General features: G+C 45.0%; 2 protein-coding genes across 3 annotated transcripts in view; one reads left to right on the top strand and one right to left on the bottom strand.

The window, feature by feature from the left end:
• LRBA (LPS responsive beige-like anchor protein) overlaps positions 1-19,684 on the top strand; it is a 369,174-nt gene that overhangs the window by 190,728 nt on the left and 158,762 nt on the right. For both annotated transcript variants that reach the window (XM_064711253.1, XM_064711252.1), the window contains exons 39-41: positions 992-1,116; positions 8,029-8,175; positions 10,777-10,913. In XM_064711253.1, coding sequence (XP_064567323.1) covers positions 992-1,116; positions 8,029-8,175; positions 10,777-10,913 — 409 coding nt within the window. The remainder of the gene's footprint in view (positions 1-991; positions 1,117-8,028; positions 8,176-10,776; positions 10,914-19,684) is intronic.
• Positions 14,056-16,338, bottom strand: MAB21L2 (mab-21 like 2). Its single transcript, XM_064711251.1, has one exon. It carries the CDS (start codon positions 15,636-15,638, stop codon positions 14,559-14,561), a length of 1,080 nt encoding a protein of 359 aa, XP_064567321.1. The 5' UTR covers positions 15,639-16,338; the 3' UTR covers positions 14,056-14,558.

The raw sequence follows: 19,684 nt of genomic DNA, 5'->3' as shown, positions 1-19,684 counted from the left end.
CATTTTCTGTACATTCTCTGGGCTAAAATAGTGTTTTACAGTGGCATTAATTCATGATCATCTAAACAGATAGTAACTGGCACTTATATATGACTGTATTAAAAAGATCTATGTATATTTGGAGCATAAAATGGAAAATAATGAATTTGATATAACCTTTTCTATATGTAATTTTTTAAAGTATGCTTTCTATGTAGCAACTATTACACATCATAACATGTAGTTTTTAATTAAATGTAAAAACACAACTACATAAACCAGAAATGCAATCTGATTTGCTCGAAAATAGATTGCTGTTTCACTCTCCTGGAATGGTTTATTTAAAAACAGTAAATGGAAAAGAAATGCATTTTCTCGTGTTGTTCTAAGCCTCAGGGGCTAAATGTAATGAATATTTTAAGAGATTATTTTAATTAAATTCCTGCACATCTAAACAGAGTAATATTTTATTATCACATACATAACCATGTAACTGAGGTATTCATTAAAGTTAACACTTTCTGGACCAAGAATTCATGGCATGATTTACTGACCTTGTGCAAAAAGGCACAAATTAGGAAGAAAAATGAAGGGGGACAGACTTTGATTAATATAGGTAATGCTATACCATATTTATAATAGCCTTTTCCCTATTCTGGTTTATAAATGCAGTCACTGAGAAAGGTGCCCTGCTGAGGCTGAAATGAGGCTGAAATCGGAGCACATGCCACTAGAGTGTGGGGAAACTGATCACACTGTCAGCAATTCATTTCAAAATGATGTATTTAGTGCTCATTTCACCTTCCAAGAAAAAAGGGAAAGGAGTTCCTTAGACTGGAAGGTGATATTGTTATTTTCAAGGACATACCTAAGTAAAAGATTGCAGAAAGGGGGGGAGGTTAGGGAAAAAAAGGCAAAAGCAGCGCAAACAAGGAGAGCTTTATGCAGAAATTCAGCGCTACCATGCTGGTTGATAATTGCTAACATATGTGGTTCCTCTGTTTCATTGTAGTCGTCCTCGTGAGTTCTGGCGCCTCGACTACTGGGAAGATGACTTGCGGCGCCGGCGACGATTTGTGCGCAACCCCCTCGGATCGACACATCCTGAAGCGACGCTCAGGGCAGCCGGAGAGCATGGTCAGTGCAAAATCTGCCTCCTGCCACCAGCAGCAGGTTACAGTGCGTGGTGGGAGAGGCTGGACCTTCCTCCTTGTAGGATGCTAGCAAATGGTCCCAAAGCACAGGCTTTTGGCACCGCGGTTCGGGCAGTGTGTTTTCCATACAGGAGTAACCAGGCTGTTCCTTCACACTGCCTTCACTGGTGTTTGCTGAGCCCCTTCTTCCCATCTCAGCTGGCCTGGGTGCTGCATACCTTGCATACAACAATTACAGTCCTCACTAGGCAGAAGCAAAGTGGATGCAATTTTGCCATTAATCCCTGGACAGACTTCTGTGTAAATTACCTGCTTGTAGTTTAGTAACTTCAGAAGAATTTTTCTTGTTCAAAATCCACACCAATTGTTTCAGTTAGCACGTATCTGCTTATTGTTACAGATATGTTAAAAGAGAAATAACACTTCTACAAGCTAAACTGTACCTTTGCTTAAGTCCTCAAGCTTTTCTGCAAGAATTTAATATGGAATAAAGAGTAACAAATGCTGACGTGCAAAGTATTGCTCAAGCAGCAAAATGGTAATAATTGTTTCTACCTGGTGATTTTAAAAAAAGGAGATTACTTTTTTTTTACAGTTGTTATTCCTCATTTCGTAACCTGGAATCAGTCTGATGTAAGATGCTATGTCCATTCTAGAGAGGAATGTATTTGCCAAACTAATAGAATAGTCAGTTTGAGAATTCTATAATAAATCAAAATACAAGCAAGCAAACAAAACCACAATCAAAGCCAGTGAGCTTTGGGGTTTTGTACAAAATTTTATGTCTTTGCTATCTAATGAGGGTGCACTGATAAGGGAGAAAAGTCTTGTACTTAAAAATAATTTGCTCATAATTAAAGCTGAGTATCCTTCACCTTGAAGGCACAAGTCATGGAGCAAATAACCTAAATTTAGGGTTTTTTTTCTTTGTTAGCGTATGAATTACTGAATACGTAGATGCATACATATGCCCACACAAATTGTGTGGGGGATGCAGTTTATGCTAATTTTAGATTGTTAAGAGTGTTGTATGAATGTAGAAGAACATCACTGTCATAAAGTTGGTTTCCATCAGGCATCTTAACCTCTTGCACTCAGCCTTAAAGAGCCATTTCTGGGAGAAAATGTCCACAATATGTCAGCTGATATGATGCCAAATGTGACATCAGTCCTCTGAAATAAATGACCATACAGAGAATAGTCAATAAAGTGATCTGAAAGCAATGTTTGTAGAGCCCTACATCTTTGACTATAGATAGAAGAACAAGATGTAGGATTAATTAACTCACTTTTTACTTTGGGGATTGTTGTTCTTAGTAAGATGTGTTGTTCCTATACCATAGACTGTAGGGCATTAGGGTTTTATCTGTTTAAAACTCCATAGATGAACAACAACTTCCCCCCCTTTTAATATTATGTGTACTTTGAGTTAAATAGATCTTGTCAAAATTTGATGTATTCCTGTTTTATTTTCATATTTAATCTTTATGCTGTTCGTCAAAATTTTAAAAAAATATTTTTACTGAAAAATATTTAGAGCAACCATTTAAATTTGTGTAACTAATTCTTCCACAAGTAAAGACACAGTAATGCAATTATTCATATTTCATACTAATGTGATATTTTCACTAATCCATACTATATTTCAAGGACTGTGGTATATAATCAGTTGGTAATTGACAGGACAAGAATTTTTGTCATACAAAGGAAGAATGAATAAAGTAGCCCTATTTCAGAACTATCTAATAAGCATAGCTGATAACTAACTCTGGTGATTTAAATAGACACAATTGTTTTCTATGTACCATTCTATTCAGATTTTGACATCCTTAACAGTCTTCTATTTTGTTTAATTTCCTGATGTTGTTTTATTCTGAATTTTCATACTGCCTTTGTTATCTGTAGTCCTTCTGTTTTTTTATCTATCCAGTGAATATTTTAGTTTACTTTACCCTAAGTCGTCATTTAATGTGATTTCTGAAATTATGGATAGTTGTTATCTGCCTGAGTGTGTGTACACATACAGCTGTCTTTTTTCAAGGACTTCCACTGGCACGGTGTAAAATCTATGACTGAAGTACAAATTCAAGTTCAGCTGGAAACTATGTACAATGTATAGGAGGGCAAAGGTAGTTGGGATTTTTACTGTTTCATTTTGAATTTGGCTTTCTTGATGTGTTGTTTTTAGTTTGTTTGGGTATTTTTTTCTTGAGTTTTAGAAGGTACAGTTAATTTTCTTTCTGATTTATGTTTATAAACTTCTAATATTAACCAATTTCATATCAGAAATTCCAGTTGTTCTCAGATTTTTTTGGAACCTGACTTTCATGATGTAGATGTCCCTAGTATTTGCAGAGTATTTGCCCCAGTATGTTATGATTTCATATCAATAATTTTTCATTAATGATTCCATTTCAATTAATTTTACATGTTTCTGAAGCAAAAGCATTTTTAGATAATGTATAAAAGGTTCCCTACTGCCTATTTAAGTTTTTTTCAAAATATCACAGACCAAAACCTGAAATTGGACATAAGGGATTTTGCTAAAAGGGAGGCGGGGGAAAATAATGCATAAATAATGGAGCAGTACAAGCAGTAACCATGCTTGATAACATGGATTTTAGCTCACTTTCATTAGAAGATACACATTATCAACTGCTTGGTGTCTTACAAATAACAACTATAAGTGTTCTCCACCCCAGAGAACTTACAGTGTAGGAATCATCACAATTTGCGACTGTGAAACCGATTCAGAAACAATTGGAAGCCTAGATATTGTTCACTAAAACCTGGAGAGGACAACAACAATCAGCTCTGTTGCAGCCTAGTTATGTGTCTTAGGAGCAAGAACCAATCTTTTCCAAGGATTGATTTGATTTGAAGGAGAACCTCTGGTGCAGAGGTGGCAGAATAAATACCTGAAGACTAATGTTCTCTATTCAGACAATCAATACCAGCCCCATGACTATACTTCTGGCTACCTTCTAGTTAAAAACAAATTTTTTAATTCTGACAATTTAATTGCCATTCCCAAGTTCACATTAACTTGCTTGGGAAAAAAAGGCTTTAGGTAATTTTTCAAAGGGAAAAGGGGAAAAAAAAAAGGATCCTTCCAAACTGGCTATTTATAAAAGTCAGTCTAATGGTGTATTGTGGGGAAAGAAAAGAAAGGTGAAGGTGCTGTAGTAATAAGTTTGGGATGGAAGGAGTTAACTCTTCACTATTCTTCCTGTCACCTTACTATATAGAAATGGAACCAAAATTATATAAATGTGGAGGAAAAAAAAAGAATAAACCTGTTGCTATTTTGAAATTTATCCCAAAATACAGTATTTGTGAGGGAATCTTTAGCAGCTAGAAAACACTTTATCAAGCCTTTTAACAAGTGATTTATTTGGGTTTTAATTGATGTTTGTTAAAAATTTGGGGATGGGGGATTAAAACAGTCTGTAGCATTTCCATTGAGACAATAGGTGGAGTTCAGGGCTTTGTGGCTGCAAGGGACCAGCAGGAGATGATCTCCAGTATTGAGCTCGATTGGTTAGTTTGCTTTGCCTCAGCTAGAAAGATAATATTTGAAAAACTTGGTTTGAAAATGATTGTTTTTTTCCACTGTTATGTTTTTAAAGAAGCAGAGAGAGTAGAGGGAAGCTTCTGGGAGCCATTTATGAAAAAAAAAAAAGATACATACTAAGGGTTTTTTTTAATGCACCTTTTCCTTCAGTTGCTTTTCCTGGTATAATTACCAGTTACAAAAAAAAAAAAAGAAATTGTGTGCTAGCAGACTGTTGTGTTCAGAGCAATACATAGGCCATGCCTGGAGATCTTGATCTTGAAAAGGTGTGTGGGAGTTTGTGCTCAGAGCTGCAGGGTGGGACCCAGCCAGAGGTCTGGTCACACCAGCATGGCCAGGCCTGGCAGAATGGTTAGAGAAAGCAGAGCAGGGTTTGTGACCTGAAATATGAAATCCAGTGTAATATGGCTCTGTGCTTATGTGGGATTGGAGTTTGTCACGTGATGTCATGCTCCATCATACATCTCTCTAACCAGTAAATATATAAAGAGAGCTAGACCGTGGCCTACCTACACCAGTGCATTTATCTACAGAAGAGTAGGTGAATCCGTGTGGAATATATTCTCTTCTGTGCAGGTACCCATGTAAGCATGAGAGTGCTGATTGCAGATGTAGTGCTTTATGCACACCAGTACGGAAAAGGCAGATTTGCTTTATTTACATCTGTACAGAAAATGCAGATTCTGGTTCAGAGTGTGAGGTCTCACTGCCTTCCACTAGCATTGCCTTTCACTAGCTGGTGTCTGCAGGTGTGTGGAGAGGCATCTTCCTCTGCCTGTGTTTAACTTTACACACATTTCATGCATGCCAGGAAATATTGGTAACTGACATCATACGCAAAGAGTTGACAAAAGTTTGCACAAATGGACAGAAATAATTCAGGGTCTGAAGTCTCCTATTGAAAAAGGCACATACATAAGATATATGCTTTTGAATCAGCAGAATATCAGTAGCTGGGGAAAGAATTAAAATCTGAGAAGTGAAAAAGATAGGGCAATATTTCTGTTATCCAGTCATCTTTGCTTTGGAAGCTGCTATACTGATTTTATTTTTTTCTTAAAGACTGAAGGACATAGTAACCTTTTAGACAAGGTGTACTAAGTATAAAAGTATTAACCTTTGATCTTGGCTCTGAATTCGATCTTAAATAAGAATAGGTAGAGAGCTAATTTGAAATCAGCATTTTCAGTATAACACAGATTCTAGTAGAGGAAGCAAAAAGTGACATGTATGTACAGTGCAGATGAAGTTTTTGAAACAACAAATATAGTTTGCCTGCATTAAAAGAAAAAAAAAGACCAAAAGGGAAAAGAAAGAAAATAATTTATTATCTTGGACTTCATCTTGAGGTAGTTTTGTTCTATTTTACTTTTTTTGATCTTTGAGAGAGTGCTGGTAGGGCAGTGACTAAGCGTGCATGTGGTGTGTGTTAGTACACTGATGGTAATTTTACTGCTGCTAACTGAAAATCCTCAAGGGGGAGTTAATTACAGGAAAACCTTCCTAAATATCAGCTGCATATTTTCCATGACAAGAAGGTTTTTCAGCTCACATTGAACAGCCCCAGAATCTGAGTTATCATTATTTACATGAGCATATTTTGCAAGAAAGTAAAATTTGTGTTTGTACAATGCAGTTAAAGATTTGCAGTAATTTTTTAAGGCTTTCTTACAAGCGACAGCTATTGCTAGGGCAAAAGGAGCATGTATAAATTGCATTTTGTTTTGTGTTGCCAGTTAAATCTCCTTTTATTTCTGTTTTTGGTTGGTTGGTTTGAAGTGGAAGTTTGTTTGCTTTTTGTTGTGGTGGTTGTTTGGGGTTTTTTTGTAAGGTCAAGGCCTAAACCAAAACCAGTATTTGGTCATTTGGTGGTTGTTGTTGTTATGACAGGGTTTTTATAGTTTAGGTTTTGGTCTTTTTCTTTTCTTTTTTTTTTTTTTCTTTCTGGTGAGTGGACTTCATTTTTACTTTTTCACTGAACTGAGAAGTTTTTATTATTTGCAATTCACATACATATATTTACTTACACAATTTAAACTTTATGTATTGCCACAGGGGAGTCGCTGCCTTCTGTAAATGTTTGCAGATTAGCATATTTTTAGAGGGAGCCCGTGGAACTTCAAATCAAGTGTGGCAGCAGTCAGAGTGAGCGGTCACCAGCGTGTTGAAGTTAGTTGGTCCTGATGTGTTTGGTGAATGTTTTTCAAACACGGCTGTGCCATGGGTATTCTCAGTGTATCTTTTAAGAAACAATATTTTAATTTTCAACTTAAAAAAAAATCCAAACAAACAAAAAACCCGGACACATGCACTGCTGTGTTTTGGCATTACTACAGCAAAATTTAGGTGTAGAGGGAGTAATTACATCTTTCTTTTCCTTTTTAATACACTTTTTTTTTTACTCCCCTTTTAATTTTTTCCTTTTTCTGTTGCTGCTTTGAGCAAGTGATTTAAATAAAGCAGATTTCTTGGCGGCAGTGTCGGGGGCGATGGGAGCGCTCCCGGGGCCGTGCGGGGCGGGAATGTCGCTGCCCGGGCACGGCGGGGACACATTCACCGGCCCGGTGACCGAGTGCGGGGCGGAACGTGGCTCCAAGCATGCCTGGCCCGAAAATCCCGGCGTGAGCCCGGCAGTGCCCCGCGGAAGGATGGCCGTGCCCCTTGGAAGCAGGTGCAGGCTGTTCCCCGCCTCCAGCCGCCCTCCCGGGGCAGATTCGCCCCTCGCGCCTGGCACGGAAGGGGGGCGGCTTTTCGGCCTCACGGACTCGGCCTGCGGCGGACGGGAGCGGGAGCGGTGTGGGACGGCAGCTCCAGCGCCCCTCCCTCCGCCTTGTCCCCGCTGCTCCCGGGTTTTCCCGGCGGGAGCAGCCCCGGGGCCGGGGGCTGAGGGCTGGGGCCGCCGGTGGCGCTGCCCCGGGCGAGTCCTGCCCCTCCCGGCCCCGGCCCGCGCCTCCCGTTCCAGGGCGTGCTCGGGGGTGTCCCGGCGGGGTCCCGTGTCCTTTGGGGGTCAGGGGGACACTTCGGGCAGCCGGGACCCTCCTCCAGCTCCACTTCCCAAGGAAGGCTGCAGGGCAGGGGAGTCTGCTGTATCCTTTTCCCCTCTGTCATAAACATTTGGAATAGAGTTGAACGCTGCAGAGAGCACTGGATAATTTTGAGCAGGCTTAATAGGATTAAAGCTAGATGTGTCCTAACATTAGAGGATTTAGACAGGTACTTCCCACAGCTAGTCCTAGGCGGTGTTCTTCCTGAACTTACGTTTAAAAAATAAAATTACACTCCTATGTCACTGGGAGCTGACAGCACTGTGTCTCATTTCAGCTCCCGATGAGGATATACTTGTCAAAGGAAAGCAGTCCATCAAGAGTCAAGTTTTAGGAAACCAGAACTCAGAAAGTGAGATTCTCTTGGAAGGTGATGATGATATCATGTCATTCATGGAGGAAAGAGAAGTGGAGAACTTGACAGGTAACGTCACCTTTCTCGTTTTCTCCTCAGCTTCTTCACTGTTGAAGTTCTGATCTCCCCATCTCTGCAGTGAATCATGGTTTGGGATGCACACTGATAATTAATACACTTCCCCTAACTGGGTCGTTAAGATAATTTTCTGTTCACCTCAGATGCTGAAGGTTTATTTGAGGTTTATTTGTGTGTTTTCTTTCTCTGCCTTTTTGTTTCTGCAGTAGATACCTATTCTAGAAAACCTTCCTTACAGAAAATAGCTCTATCTTGAAAAGGGCTTATTTTGTTTTCTTGACCTCATTCCACTCAAATCATCAGACTTAGTGGGACAATTAGGCAAGCTGTCTTGTAATTTAAGGCTTTGGAGACCTTTAATTTTTTTGCTAAATCTATGAAATTGTACTGGTTATTTACTTGCATGGAAAGGATTTGTACACTTGCTGGATTTAACTCATTTAAACCCCTTGACGTTCCCCCACTGAAGTTCTTTCTCCACAGACCATGGCCTCATTAGATTTCCTTTTTTTTTTCCTGAGGAAGAAATAGTACTTCAAATCATTCAACTTAATTAATTTTACATAATCACATGCAACCTTTGCTGATGTTGCAATCTCAGTGGAGTGGGTCCACTTCTGTACAGTTCAAAATGTAAAACCAAAGTAACCAGTGATTCAGAGACTGTGAGTTATATGAAGTGTCTCAATTGCTATTTGAGGAACATGGATTTTACAGGGAAAATGCGAACTTCTCTTTGTTCTTTTGCTTCTCTTCTGGTATTCCATTGTACACTTAATTTAGAGAAATATGCCATTTATTGGATAATTCTGGTTCCCTGAGAAACTGGTAATACACTGTTACATTGATATGGATCGTGTATATGATAATTCACTGAAAATGCTGGAAGTGATTATTTATTGGCATTTTGCTTATCCCTGAACTGCATTCCACTCTTTTTAAATTTTTTTTTTAAGGCAAAAAGGCAAAGTTAAACATGCAACATAAGGAAAAAGAAAACCTGCATAGGAAGAGTAAAGTAAAATAGAGTCATGGAAGAATGATGCAAAGGCGTTTTGCTATATGAATCTTTTATTTTTCCCTTTCTACCATGAGCTTCCTTCTCAACAGCCTTTTCCATGTTTCTTTCTATTATTCATTCATTGGTTTGAGTAATACATTCATACTGTAATAGAGGTGAAAGGGGAGTTTAATTATATAATCTTGACAATGGCAATAGGATTAAGAAGTAATCCTTACTAATAAAGTGGTGTGGGTTAGAAATGAAGTGGAAATTGTCAGGGGTCTTCTGCAGGACCTGGATTGCCCCAGCTTCTGCATCTGTCTGCTTGCCCTGTAATTGAATGTCTGCGAGTGATTGAAAAAATGTTATTTCTCCTCTGGATTACATGCTAATGTACAGGGGGCAAAGGGAGACAGCAAAAGAACACATAGCTTCTTATTTCGTCCATTTGTGGGGGTGAGCTTTGGGAAATCATGGCAGCTCCGCAGCTATCTCATGCCCATCTGCAGACACAATGTATTTGTACGTTGGGAATAGAGGGCAAAGCTGCTCTGATCTCAGCAGAGCATCTCTTCTTTTGTCCTAGTGGCACACATTGAGATTGATGCGAGATTAAGGACCATCACCCTTCTAACAATCGATGGAAATGACAATTCATCTGAATTTTTTGTCACTTATTCTCACGTTGATTACCTGAACGTGTGTACCTCATTTATAGATGCTTTATTAAAACAAAATTGTCTATGTCACTTTAGTATCTTCCTCTGTTTTACAAAAGTCAAATAATACTGCAGCCATGTAACTTCATTTCCTTGCCTCTCAATCAGCTGGATGACAAACAACCTGTTTTCATTCTGTATGTGTTAGTTTATATAATGCTGAACCTATTGTTTTCAGTAGTAGTCTGATTTGTCCCTGTGATAAGGCCTGTGGAGATGTGATTATTCCAATAAAAATTCATTCAGTTGGAAACCAACCCTCCAGCTGTTTACTCCCACAGTCCCCGAGCTACACTAACACTGTATGGAATCCTTGAACAATATTTAATGTGGAATCAAAAGCATCTTTAAAACATTTTAGTTTAGGCTTTATAACATTGTGTAACCTTAACAATAGATTTCCAGCATCCATGAGGGAACACTTTGCAGTTAGACAACTTTGAGCCTTGACTGCAGTGTTCATCTTTGTGAAATGCTATCAAAACTCTTCAGTAACTAAAGAACACATCAGACAGTAAGATTCTGAGCGTTCATGTGTGCACTCTCTATATTTCATGTAACAGAAGGTGTGCAACTCTTGGAGTTTCTTGGACAGAAGATGTGTCTGAGTAAAAGCTGAAGGCTGCCATGCTAAAGCCAGCTCTGTGTAATGTATGCAGCAGTTTGCAATTGCAGCTGCCTCAGTGTTCAGCAGCACAGAGACACTGCAAATCTGTTACATATGTTCTTTTCCGGGACAAAAAGGGGTTTGCTCTGTAAGGAAGAGCTGTGCTCTTTGCTTTATTTTAATGTCCTTGGCCTGAAAAGTGAATAATTTGTACTCGCATTCCTTTCAGTTTGAACATTGTTGGTGTTTTCCTGCTTTGGCAGGTCCAGTGTCCCTCAGCACACCAGCTCAGCTTGTGGCACCCTCCGTAGTAGTGAAAGGCACCCTTTCCATCACTCTTTCTGAGCTCTACTTTGAGGTGGATGAAGAAGATCCTAGTTTTAAGAAAATCGACCCAAAGGTAAGAGATCATTGACCCTGAGGTCTGAGAGATGATGACAAATTACCCAAGACCTTTAATTCTTCACTTGACTTCCTTTACCTCTATTGGGCTGCAGTGTTGCTGCTTTAATAACTTCGCCACTGACCATATATGTTGCTGAACTTCACATAGGTGACACCTTCTTTCCTGCTCCTTTTTCTCACCCTCCCACAATTCAACCCTACTTGAATGTTAATTACCTTGCTGCGAATAAAGCTCCAGGGAGACACGTCTGAAATAAAGACATCTTGAATCACAGGCCTGTATGAATACAGCGAAGTTCAGCGAGGCTTTTAGCCTTAATACTTTGTTTTACTTTCCTGATTTTAGCAAATGTTAGTGTTAAACAGCGCTGAACTTCCCACACTCCTAAGTTTGCAGTGTTCCTGTCATATTACTCTCTAACACATTTTACTCGACCCGTTATTATTTATTGTGCCTAAGCATAAAACATAATTACCCTTCTAAAATATGTTTCTGAGCTGACTTGATAATTTCCACAAAGCATATTTGCTCTGGGTTGCTTGATTATTTGTCTTCTGGTTAAAATTAGTAACCTTCAGTAAAATTCCAATTTCAAAGGGAGCATATCATGCAATTAGCTTAATAACGTTGCACTTGAATGTTTTTTGCAGTGTTACAGCAACGTTTTCTAAGTAGGACACAACTGGTGAATATTCTCACTATTTAAGCATAGTCACGGCTCTTGGTTTTTTAAATACCTGCCTAATGTTGAACTGGGTAATAATTTCTTTGGGAAGGGTACTGCTGGGAGAAGTCGTGGTTTTCTACTTGTCTGTAGAGAAAATACCTTGTGTGTTAAGCACTGGTGCAGTTCTTTGTTTCTATTGAGTAAATTGCTCTTGTCTGTAATAAAAATGACGTAGGTGGGTCTGAAAGCTGGGATTATCAAATTCTATCCAGAAAAAAATTTATGTTGAAAAGCAGTGCTCTCAAATTGTGAGAGCTAGATTTTAATGTAAGCAATTAACTAGAATTGTGATTTTATGCGATATCATAAATGAGACCTAACTTTTCTTTTTTGTTCCTGTATTGCATTTTCCATCTAATATGTTCTGCTTTGTATTGTATCAGCATGAGAAAAGTCTTACAGATCTGCATTATTCTGGAGTTTTGGTATTCATGTTCAGCACGTAGGGTCTTTGAGTGCAGTTACTAATTCTTACCATTCCTGTTACATGTTTTGTGGGAACGCTGACATATAGCATACAGTTAGCCTCCTTTTCTCCTGCTTCCTGGTATTCTTAACTGTAAACAGGCATTCTTGTTTTCTTTGACCCTATCTTTTACTCTGTATCTGAGAGATTTTCTTAGAGTTCTTAAAACAGGAGAGGTTGGTTACATGAAATACTGGCTACACCTCTTACATTCTGCTTGCAATGGTACCTTAGCTGGAGGTCTTAAAATTTAAAAAAATGCTTTTTATAATGTCTCAGGGATGGGAGGGAGCTAAAAATCAGATCTGAATAATTATATTTTAAAACTATGTAATTTTACAAACAGCATCTTTTCAAGCATTAACGCCTCCCTGCTCCACCCTGTGCTGAAATCAGTGTACCTCGGTAGCGATGACGATCTGCTGTAGAAAATGCGCCCTGAAAAAAAAAAAGCCCCAACAACTAATCCGCTGTAATCTCCGCAAGCCTGCTTAATTAATGAGGCTTCATCTGTTTGATAAATTTAAGTTCCCTGTATATTTGTCTAAACTACCGAAAAGAAAACATTGTGACAAGTTCCTGAAGGAAAACCTGCCTTAGGTAGCGATAGCATCGGCAGCGATACGATCAGAGTTTGTAGTGGGCTCTGGGCTGTTTTGGGAAGGGACGGCTAATCCCGTTCTGCTAGGTGATCCCGGACCGGGGCTGTGGAAAGCGCTCCGAAGGTTCCACAAAGGCTTGTGGGGCTCAGCCGGGGCTGGAGGGGCTGCGGGGCCGGGGCCGGGCTGTGCCCGCTCCGCCGGCCGGGGCGGCCCCGCTCACCCCGCTCCTTCGCCCCCGCTGCTGCCGCCAGCGGGCATTTCGTTTGCGAACTTAAGGGCAAAAGCAGCTCAAATTTGAATGGTTATTTATTTCCGTCTCCGTCCAAAAGGAAACGAAAATAGCGAAAATAGTCCTTTAGGGCAAGAACTAGACTTTTGGTGGGTTTTTTTTTTTTCCTACCCCCGCCCCACGAAAGGATATGAAAACTTGCTCGAAATGCTCCGAGCCGGCGTTGCAATCTTTCGGGCAACTTGAGCGGGTAACGCTAACGTTTTTAGGAATGCGTTCCCGAAAAAACTCCTGCCGGTGTTTCTCAGTCGTCCCGAGCAAGCTTAAAGCGAAATAGCTGCGAGGAATCAGGCAGAGCTTCGCTTTGGGAGAGGGGGCTGGGGCAGGGAAGGAGATCGGCAGAGAGCGCCCGGGTGCCGGTGTAGGATCGGGCGGTTTCCTGACGGGTTCCCGCTTATCTCCTCGTCTGACTATGCTGCGGTGCGATTTTATGCTGTACTTAAAAATCTGGGCAAAAACAAATGTTTGTTTAAAAAAATATCGACCGGTTGCTCTAAATCGCATTAATTATTCAGGGTAGATCTATACTTCCTTGGTGTCCAAGTCAAATGGATAGCGCGTTCTCTCTGGGCAGTGAAAGCAAACAGCAGTGGACTTTTAAAACAAAATGCAGCGCTCGAGATTTACCGGGGAAAAATAGAAACAAGGAAAACCATAAGGAAAAAAAATTAAAGGGAAAAAAACCCTACTGTAGGGTAGGAAAAGGCATGCTGTAATTCTGACTAAACTGTGGCGAGCTGCTGTGCGATGCTTCATATATTCCAAGATTTAGAACAGAACCTTAGAGTAACAGAAATATAGCAGATGTTGTCACATGCTGAACTACAGAATATATAAGATTTGTTTTAGATGCACTTTTTAAAAATGGAAACTAGAAGGAGGTTTAGAAAACATCAGTCAATATGCTGAGCTAAGGCTTGGGCTAGGTGTTGCATTTAGCCTATCTTTACATCTCGTGGTTTTGTTTATTTAAAAAAAATATTCCTTCTGAGGTTCAGAAAGAATGTATTTGCCTAAATTTAAGAACAATTCACAAAAAGTCAGCGTAAAGTTAAAGTAATATTTTTATTACTATTTGCAACAAGTCAGTTGTGGGGCACATAATCTGACCTTGGCACCGAAATACATTTAACATCAGTAAAACTTTTTTAAAGGGAGATTTGTACATATAGTTAAATAATTTTTTCACTTGGTGACAACATTCAGGCAAACAAGAGAGCATAAGAAAAGGACTATACATGGATTGGAAAATGTACCTTTCGGGTTTCGTTTTGAAGTTGCAAAAGTCCGATCGCTTCTTTTTGTGACCTTTTAAAAATTCACATTGAAGGACAGGAGGAGAGAGGCTCTTCCCTTTTTCTGTGCAAGGCGGTGAGAGTTTATGCCGGGAGAACCGTCGGCAAGTTTTTAAAGGCCGAGCTGCAGGTGGCTGGGGGGTGGCGGGGGCGCCTGTCTTTCGCCGCCTCTTTCCGTCGTCGTTCGCGTTAAATAGAAAGTTTTTTAGGCGCTGTTGTTGTTTACGGAGGGCGAGTTTTTGTGCGCGGGCGTGTTAACCCTATAGCTTGTCGAGGCTTTTGGGATTGGTGAGGATTTCTCTGGCTAGCCTCCAGGTCTGTTTGGCAGCGCTTTCCAGGGCCGAGTGGGGTTTGCCCTGAAAGAGGTCTAGGTTGGGCAGGAAGTAGTGGGGGCAGCGCCGGCACTGCAGGCAGGAGATGAGCTGCAGGAGGATGCCGTTCAGCCGGTCGCCCAGGCACGCCTCGTCCCAGTCGGTCTCCCGCGGGTGTTTCTCGCACTCGTACAGCAGCAGCGTCTTCATGTGGTAGTTGTTGAGGGGCTGCCCGGGCAGCTCCAGATGCCGGTCGCGCAGCGTCTTCAGCACCGACAGGCACTTGTTCCGGCAGCCGCCCATCAGCAGCCGGTTCTCGGCCTCGCCGAACTGCAGCACCCACGCGTCGCTCTCGGCCGAGCTCTGTTTGCCCGTCAGCGAGTAGCACTCCTTGGAGAGCAGGTTGAAGCCCTCCGCCTTCACCTCCGCCACCCGGTTGGGGCCGGGCCAGGGGATGTGGGGCATGGGCCACTGCGCCGCGCTGCGCGGCCAGATCCCGGTGCACTTGAAGGCCGGCGTGATCTGCACCACGTAGCGCTCGCGGATGCGGAGCTTCACCTCGCTCGTGTCCGCGATCATCTTCACCACGTCCCGGTAGCTGCACTTGTCCACGGCCTGGGCCACCAGCGTCTGGAAGCGGGAGCGGATCTTGCGGGCGGACAGGTAGCCCGAGGCGGTGATGAACTCCACCCAGAGGGACATGCTGCGCTTGCGGCCGTCGCTCAGCTTGAGCACGGCGCAGCCCGGCAGGGAGCCGTCGTCCACGAAGTTGAAGACGCCCATCTGGTTGAGGTAGAGCACCACCTCGAACTCAGTGGGCGAGATCACCTCCAGCCCCTCGTAGCGGGCGTCGATCTCGCTCAGGGAACTGATGAAGCGCGGCTCCTGCACCTCCACCTCCTTCAGCACGTCCGACACGACCTTGCACACCTCCCGGATGGTCTTGGCGATGGCCGCCTTGCGCGCCTGGCAGCGCTCCGTGTAGTATTTGTTGAGCTGGTAGACCAGCTTGGCCTGCGCGGCGATCATGTTGGGGCACAGGTCCGGGCTGTACACCGGGCTCTCGCAGTACGTTGAGGGATCCAATGCTTTAGCGGTGGCTGCAGCTTTGCGGAAGGCACTGGCCAAATCGCAGACCCCCACCGCCTCCGGGAAGAAGGCGGCAGCGGCGCGCCAGTGAGAGCAATTAAAGAAATCGGGGAGGGCGGCGAAGCACAAAGGAGCGAAGCCCAGCGCTGCCCCGGCGAGGAGGAGGAGGAGCGGGCCGGTGCGGGCTCGGCGGCGGTGCTGGTGATGCCGGAGCCGCTGCCGGAGAGGCGGGCAGCCCCCGCGGGCTCCCGGAGCGCAAAGTTTTGGATGGCGATGGGGGCAGGGAAGTCTGGGCTGCCTCTGCGCTCAGGCGCCCACCCCCCCGCGCAGCGACAAAAATGCCGTTTCAATAGTTCATGGAAAAAATACCCAAAACAGCAAACAAACTTCCCCAGGACTCGCAGAAGGTTCCCGCAGAAAAGCCGGTCGGCGGCGAAGTTTAAAACCGCACACGGTACGAGAGGAGGAGAAGAATGCGAGCAATGCCCTCAGCGGAAGAGTGAACTCTGTGTCTGTCTGTCTGTCTCTCTTTCAGTCCGTGGCACCGCCAGAGATGTGCATGAGTTTGGCTGCCGCTCGCTCAGACTGTCAGGGGGTGTTGTTGATTTCCCTTTTCCTGCTGGAGGCGTTGGCTGAACCCGGCTCTGTGGCTGTCTCTATCTTTAGGCGCAGACGGGTGCACTTGGTCTGGGATCTCTCATTCCCGTCCTGCAGCTCTACATAGATTGTTGTGAGAGAGACTGTATGGAGAGGAGTTGTTGCTTTTTTTTTTTTGGTTGTTGTTTGTTTTCTTTGCACAGACTGTGTTTTATCCTGAGCGGGAGGAGGGCGTAGCTGCCGTGCCCGGGATGGGTTCTCCTCCCCCTCCCCACCCCTGGAAGTGCGCGCCGGGGCTCCCGGTGTCCGCGCCTCTGGCTCCGCTCCTGCCGCGCCGTGTGCCCGCGTCCCTCTCGCGGCGCTGCCGCCGGGCCCTGTAGTTTATGAATGGGGCCGCGCGCGGGCGCGGGGCGGGGCCGCGCCGCCAATCGCCGCCGAGCTGTCAGCGCCACGGCCAATCGCGGCTCGCGGCGCGCGCACACGCGGCCGCGCTCCCGCCCCCGGCCCCGCGCCCGCTCCGCGCCGGGGCTGGAGCCGGGATGGGCTCCGGGAGGGAGGCTCGGGGCGTCCCGCCACCCGGCGCGGTGTGTGTGTGGGGAGAGGAACAACAAAAAATCCCTGTAATTTCGCCGTGGCGGCCGGTGAAGGGCGAGGTGAGCTCGCTGCTCCCTCCGCCCGTGCGGGGGGACCCGGCGGCAGTGCCGGTGTGTGCGGGGAAAGGGAAGAGGCGAGCCGGGGCTTCACCGCAGGCATAAATCTCATTTCGCTTAATGCCGAGCCGCAGCAGTGAAAGTGAGACCGTCACCGGAGTAGCGTGGCACACCTTGTTTTACTTGTGACACCCAGTCACCTTAATTTAGATAAATCTTGTGTCATAAAGTTCTTTTCATCCTCCTAAAGCGGAGGATTGAGTTATTCAAAAGGAAACGATATTTTATGCAAGTTTGTATTAATAAGAATATGGAATGGTTTGGACATAAAGCCGTAGCTCCGTGGTGTCAGGTCGGAGGGAGCCCCGGGGCAGTACCTGCTGCGGAGGAGCCTGACTGCTTTTCCTGCGGGAACTTAGCATGGAAGGGAGGGCATTTTCCCCACCTCCAGTGCTCGGGGCGAGGGTGCGCAGCTGCTTTGCCCTCCCCCGGGCCGTGCAGTGCCGCGGTGCGGGCCGGCTGTCGCCGGGAGCCCCGCCGGGTCCGTGCCCGTGCAGACGCGCGGTGCGCTCCTCCGTGCGGCGCCTCCCGGTAACCCGGTGGGGCTCGGCTCCTTGCGCTCTCCTCCTTTGGCTGCAGCTGACTGATTTTAATAAAGAAAATACCGCCGTCTGTTTTCTGTGTGCGCTTAAATTAGAAACATGTCTGGTGCCGGCCGTACCGCTGCAAGAAGTAAGTATAGACGTGCCCGGCGCCGGTGCGGCTCCGTCCTTCGCGAGGAGAGGAGCGGCTCCCGGCTTCCCTGCCTGCCGCCGGGGCACGCTGCGCCAGGGGCTGGAGGGGCTGTGCCGGCGGTGCCCGGAGCTGGCGGTGTGAGGTGTCCCCGCCGGGCCCGGGCCCGTCGGGAGCGAGATGAGCCCAGGGAAGGCTCCGAGGGGTGCGGGAGAGGGGACGGGCTGCCCCGAGGGCAGAGCGGGGCTGGCGCCGCTGCTCTCACGGTCCCTGGGTGTTCCGGCGATGCGCGGGCTGGAGCGGGGCTCTCGCCCCGAGGCGCGGGTCGGTGCCCGCGGAGCTGCTCTGCGGGGCTGCCGGGTCCCACGCCTCGCCTCCCGCTCCCTCCGGCAAAGGGAAGAGTTACTAGGGCTGGCCGTGCCTTTCACACGCCACCGGGGCGTACTCGCTGCCGGGCTGGCGCTGCTCTCCGCGCCGGAGAGGGCTCTGCACAGCCGCCCTCCGAGCGGAGATGGGCAGGAGGGCTCCGCGGGGTCTCGCTTCCCGCAGAGGGCCCAGCCCAGGGGTTACCGTGTCCTGGGCGCGGAGGAGGTTGCCGGAGCATTCAGGCGGCCCTGGCAGTGGAGGGGGCACACGCGTTCCTTTTTTCGGGGTAAAAGCAGGAGGAGAGGGTGATTCCCTTCCCACCCCCGCGAAAAGGTGCCTAATGATGTAGCGTTACCAGTGTTCAGATTTAAAACAATTCATTACCAATTTTCCTGCCTGAGGTTGAAGCCCCAGTAAATAATAAATCAACTAAACAAAAGCTGACTTTAATTTATTGCCCCAACGCTAATTAGAAACATCATTTGAGCAATAAACTTAAACACTTCCAGCAAATAATGCACGTGAAATCCTTCTCTCCCGTGTCTGGGCGTTTGTGGCCGCACTGCATTAAGACCAGCTTCATCTGTGGCGGAATTTGCTCTCGCCGGGATGAATAATTGAAGGGGGAACAGGATCCGAGGAGGCTATAATTGAAGAGCCCTTGTCACCTCTGCTTTTATGTATGTTAGTGTAGAAGTCCATCAGCAGCTCCTTGATGGTGTATAAAACGAAGTGGCATCCCCTCCAGCAGCAGGAGATACTGTATTCCATTAAAAAAGACCGTGTGCGTGCGTGTGCCGCAGAGAGGGAAACTCTCAGGGCTAAAAGCCACTTGAAGTCTTCAGACCGATTGATCTGTATTCTCTCGTTATAATCCGTCTCATCATACTTGAGTTAATGAGGCAGGGGCGGGGGTGATCTGATGGTCCTTGACAAATTCATTAGGGAGGCTGCGGGACATTTTATTTGACTGTTAAACATCGTGTTTGTTTGGTTTAAGCAGTGCCAACATCAGCATGCCGCTGCCTGGAGCTATAGTGTTTTGTTAGCGAGGGCTTCTGTAAAAAGATACTGGGAAGGGGACGCGGTGTGCAGTGTTTGCTCTTGCCTTGGCTCCTCCTGCCCCCTCCCGCTCGTACGGCACGGAGCTCGGGCGGGTGTAAATCCAGCCGTGCAGGCGAGGGATATGCCACGGTGTTCTCTTCATGCTCGGGATGGCAAAGAAGCAGCGAGGGGCTGCCGTTAAGACTTCTTTTTCTTTTTCTTTTCTTCTTTTCTTTTTTTTTTTTTTCCCCCCCCATCAAGAGAGCATTATGGATTTGTGTTAACCGCTGAAACAACAAAAGAAAAAAAGCTGGGAAGGAGCTCAGAGTTTTAGCAATAAGCGTACAAGTTTTTTTCTGTGTTATGATATAGCATACTTTCATTTGATTCCCTAACCTGCTTATCGACGTGGCACACGTTAAATATTTCAGTGTTTTAATAATGACTGGTGTATTTTAAAGTTTCTATAACATGCTACTGATACAAGGTGTAATTTTTAAGGTAAATCAAAGTTTAATCAAAGTGACTTAAGGCTATTAAAGGATTTCTGCCAAGCCTGTCCTTTGTCTCTCCCTTGCTGAGAGGCAGAGGGAAAAG

The sequence above is a fragment of the Zonotrichia leucophrys genome, chromosome 4 (genome assembly GCF_028769735.1).
Source record: "Zonotrichia leucophrys gambelii isolate GWCS_2022_RI chromosome 4, RI_Zleu_2.0, whole genome shotgun sequence".
In the NCBI taxonomy this organism is placed as follows: domain Eukaryota; kingdom Metazoa; phylum Chordata; class Aves; order Passeriformes; family Passerellidae; genus Zonotrichia; species Zonotrichia leucophrys.
The sequence above is the reverse complement of the archived record's forward strand: the minus strand, read 5'-3'. Positions and strand labels throughout refer to the sequence as shown.

Excerpts from the sequence above, each read along its gene's own strand:
- MAB21L2 (XM_064711251.1), bottom strand. The coding sequence starts at position 15,638 with ATGATCGCCGCGCAGGCCAAGCTGGTCTACCAGCTCAACAAATACTAC.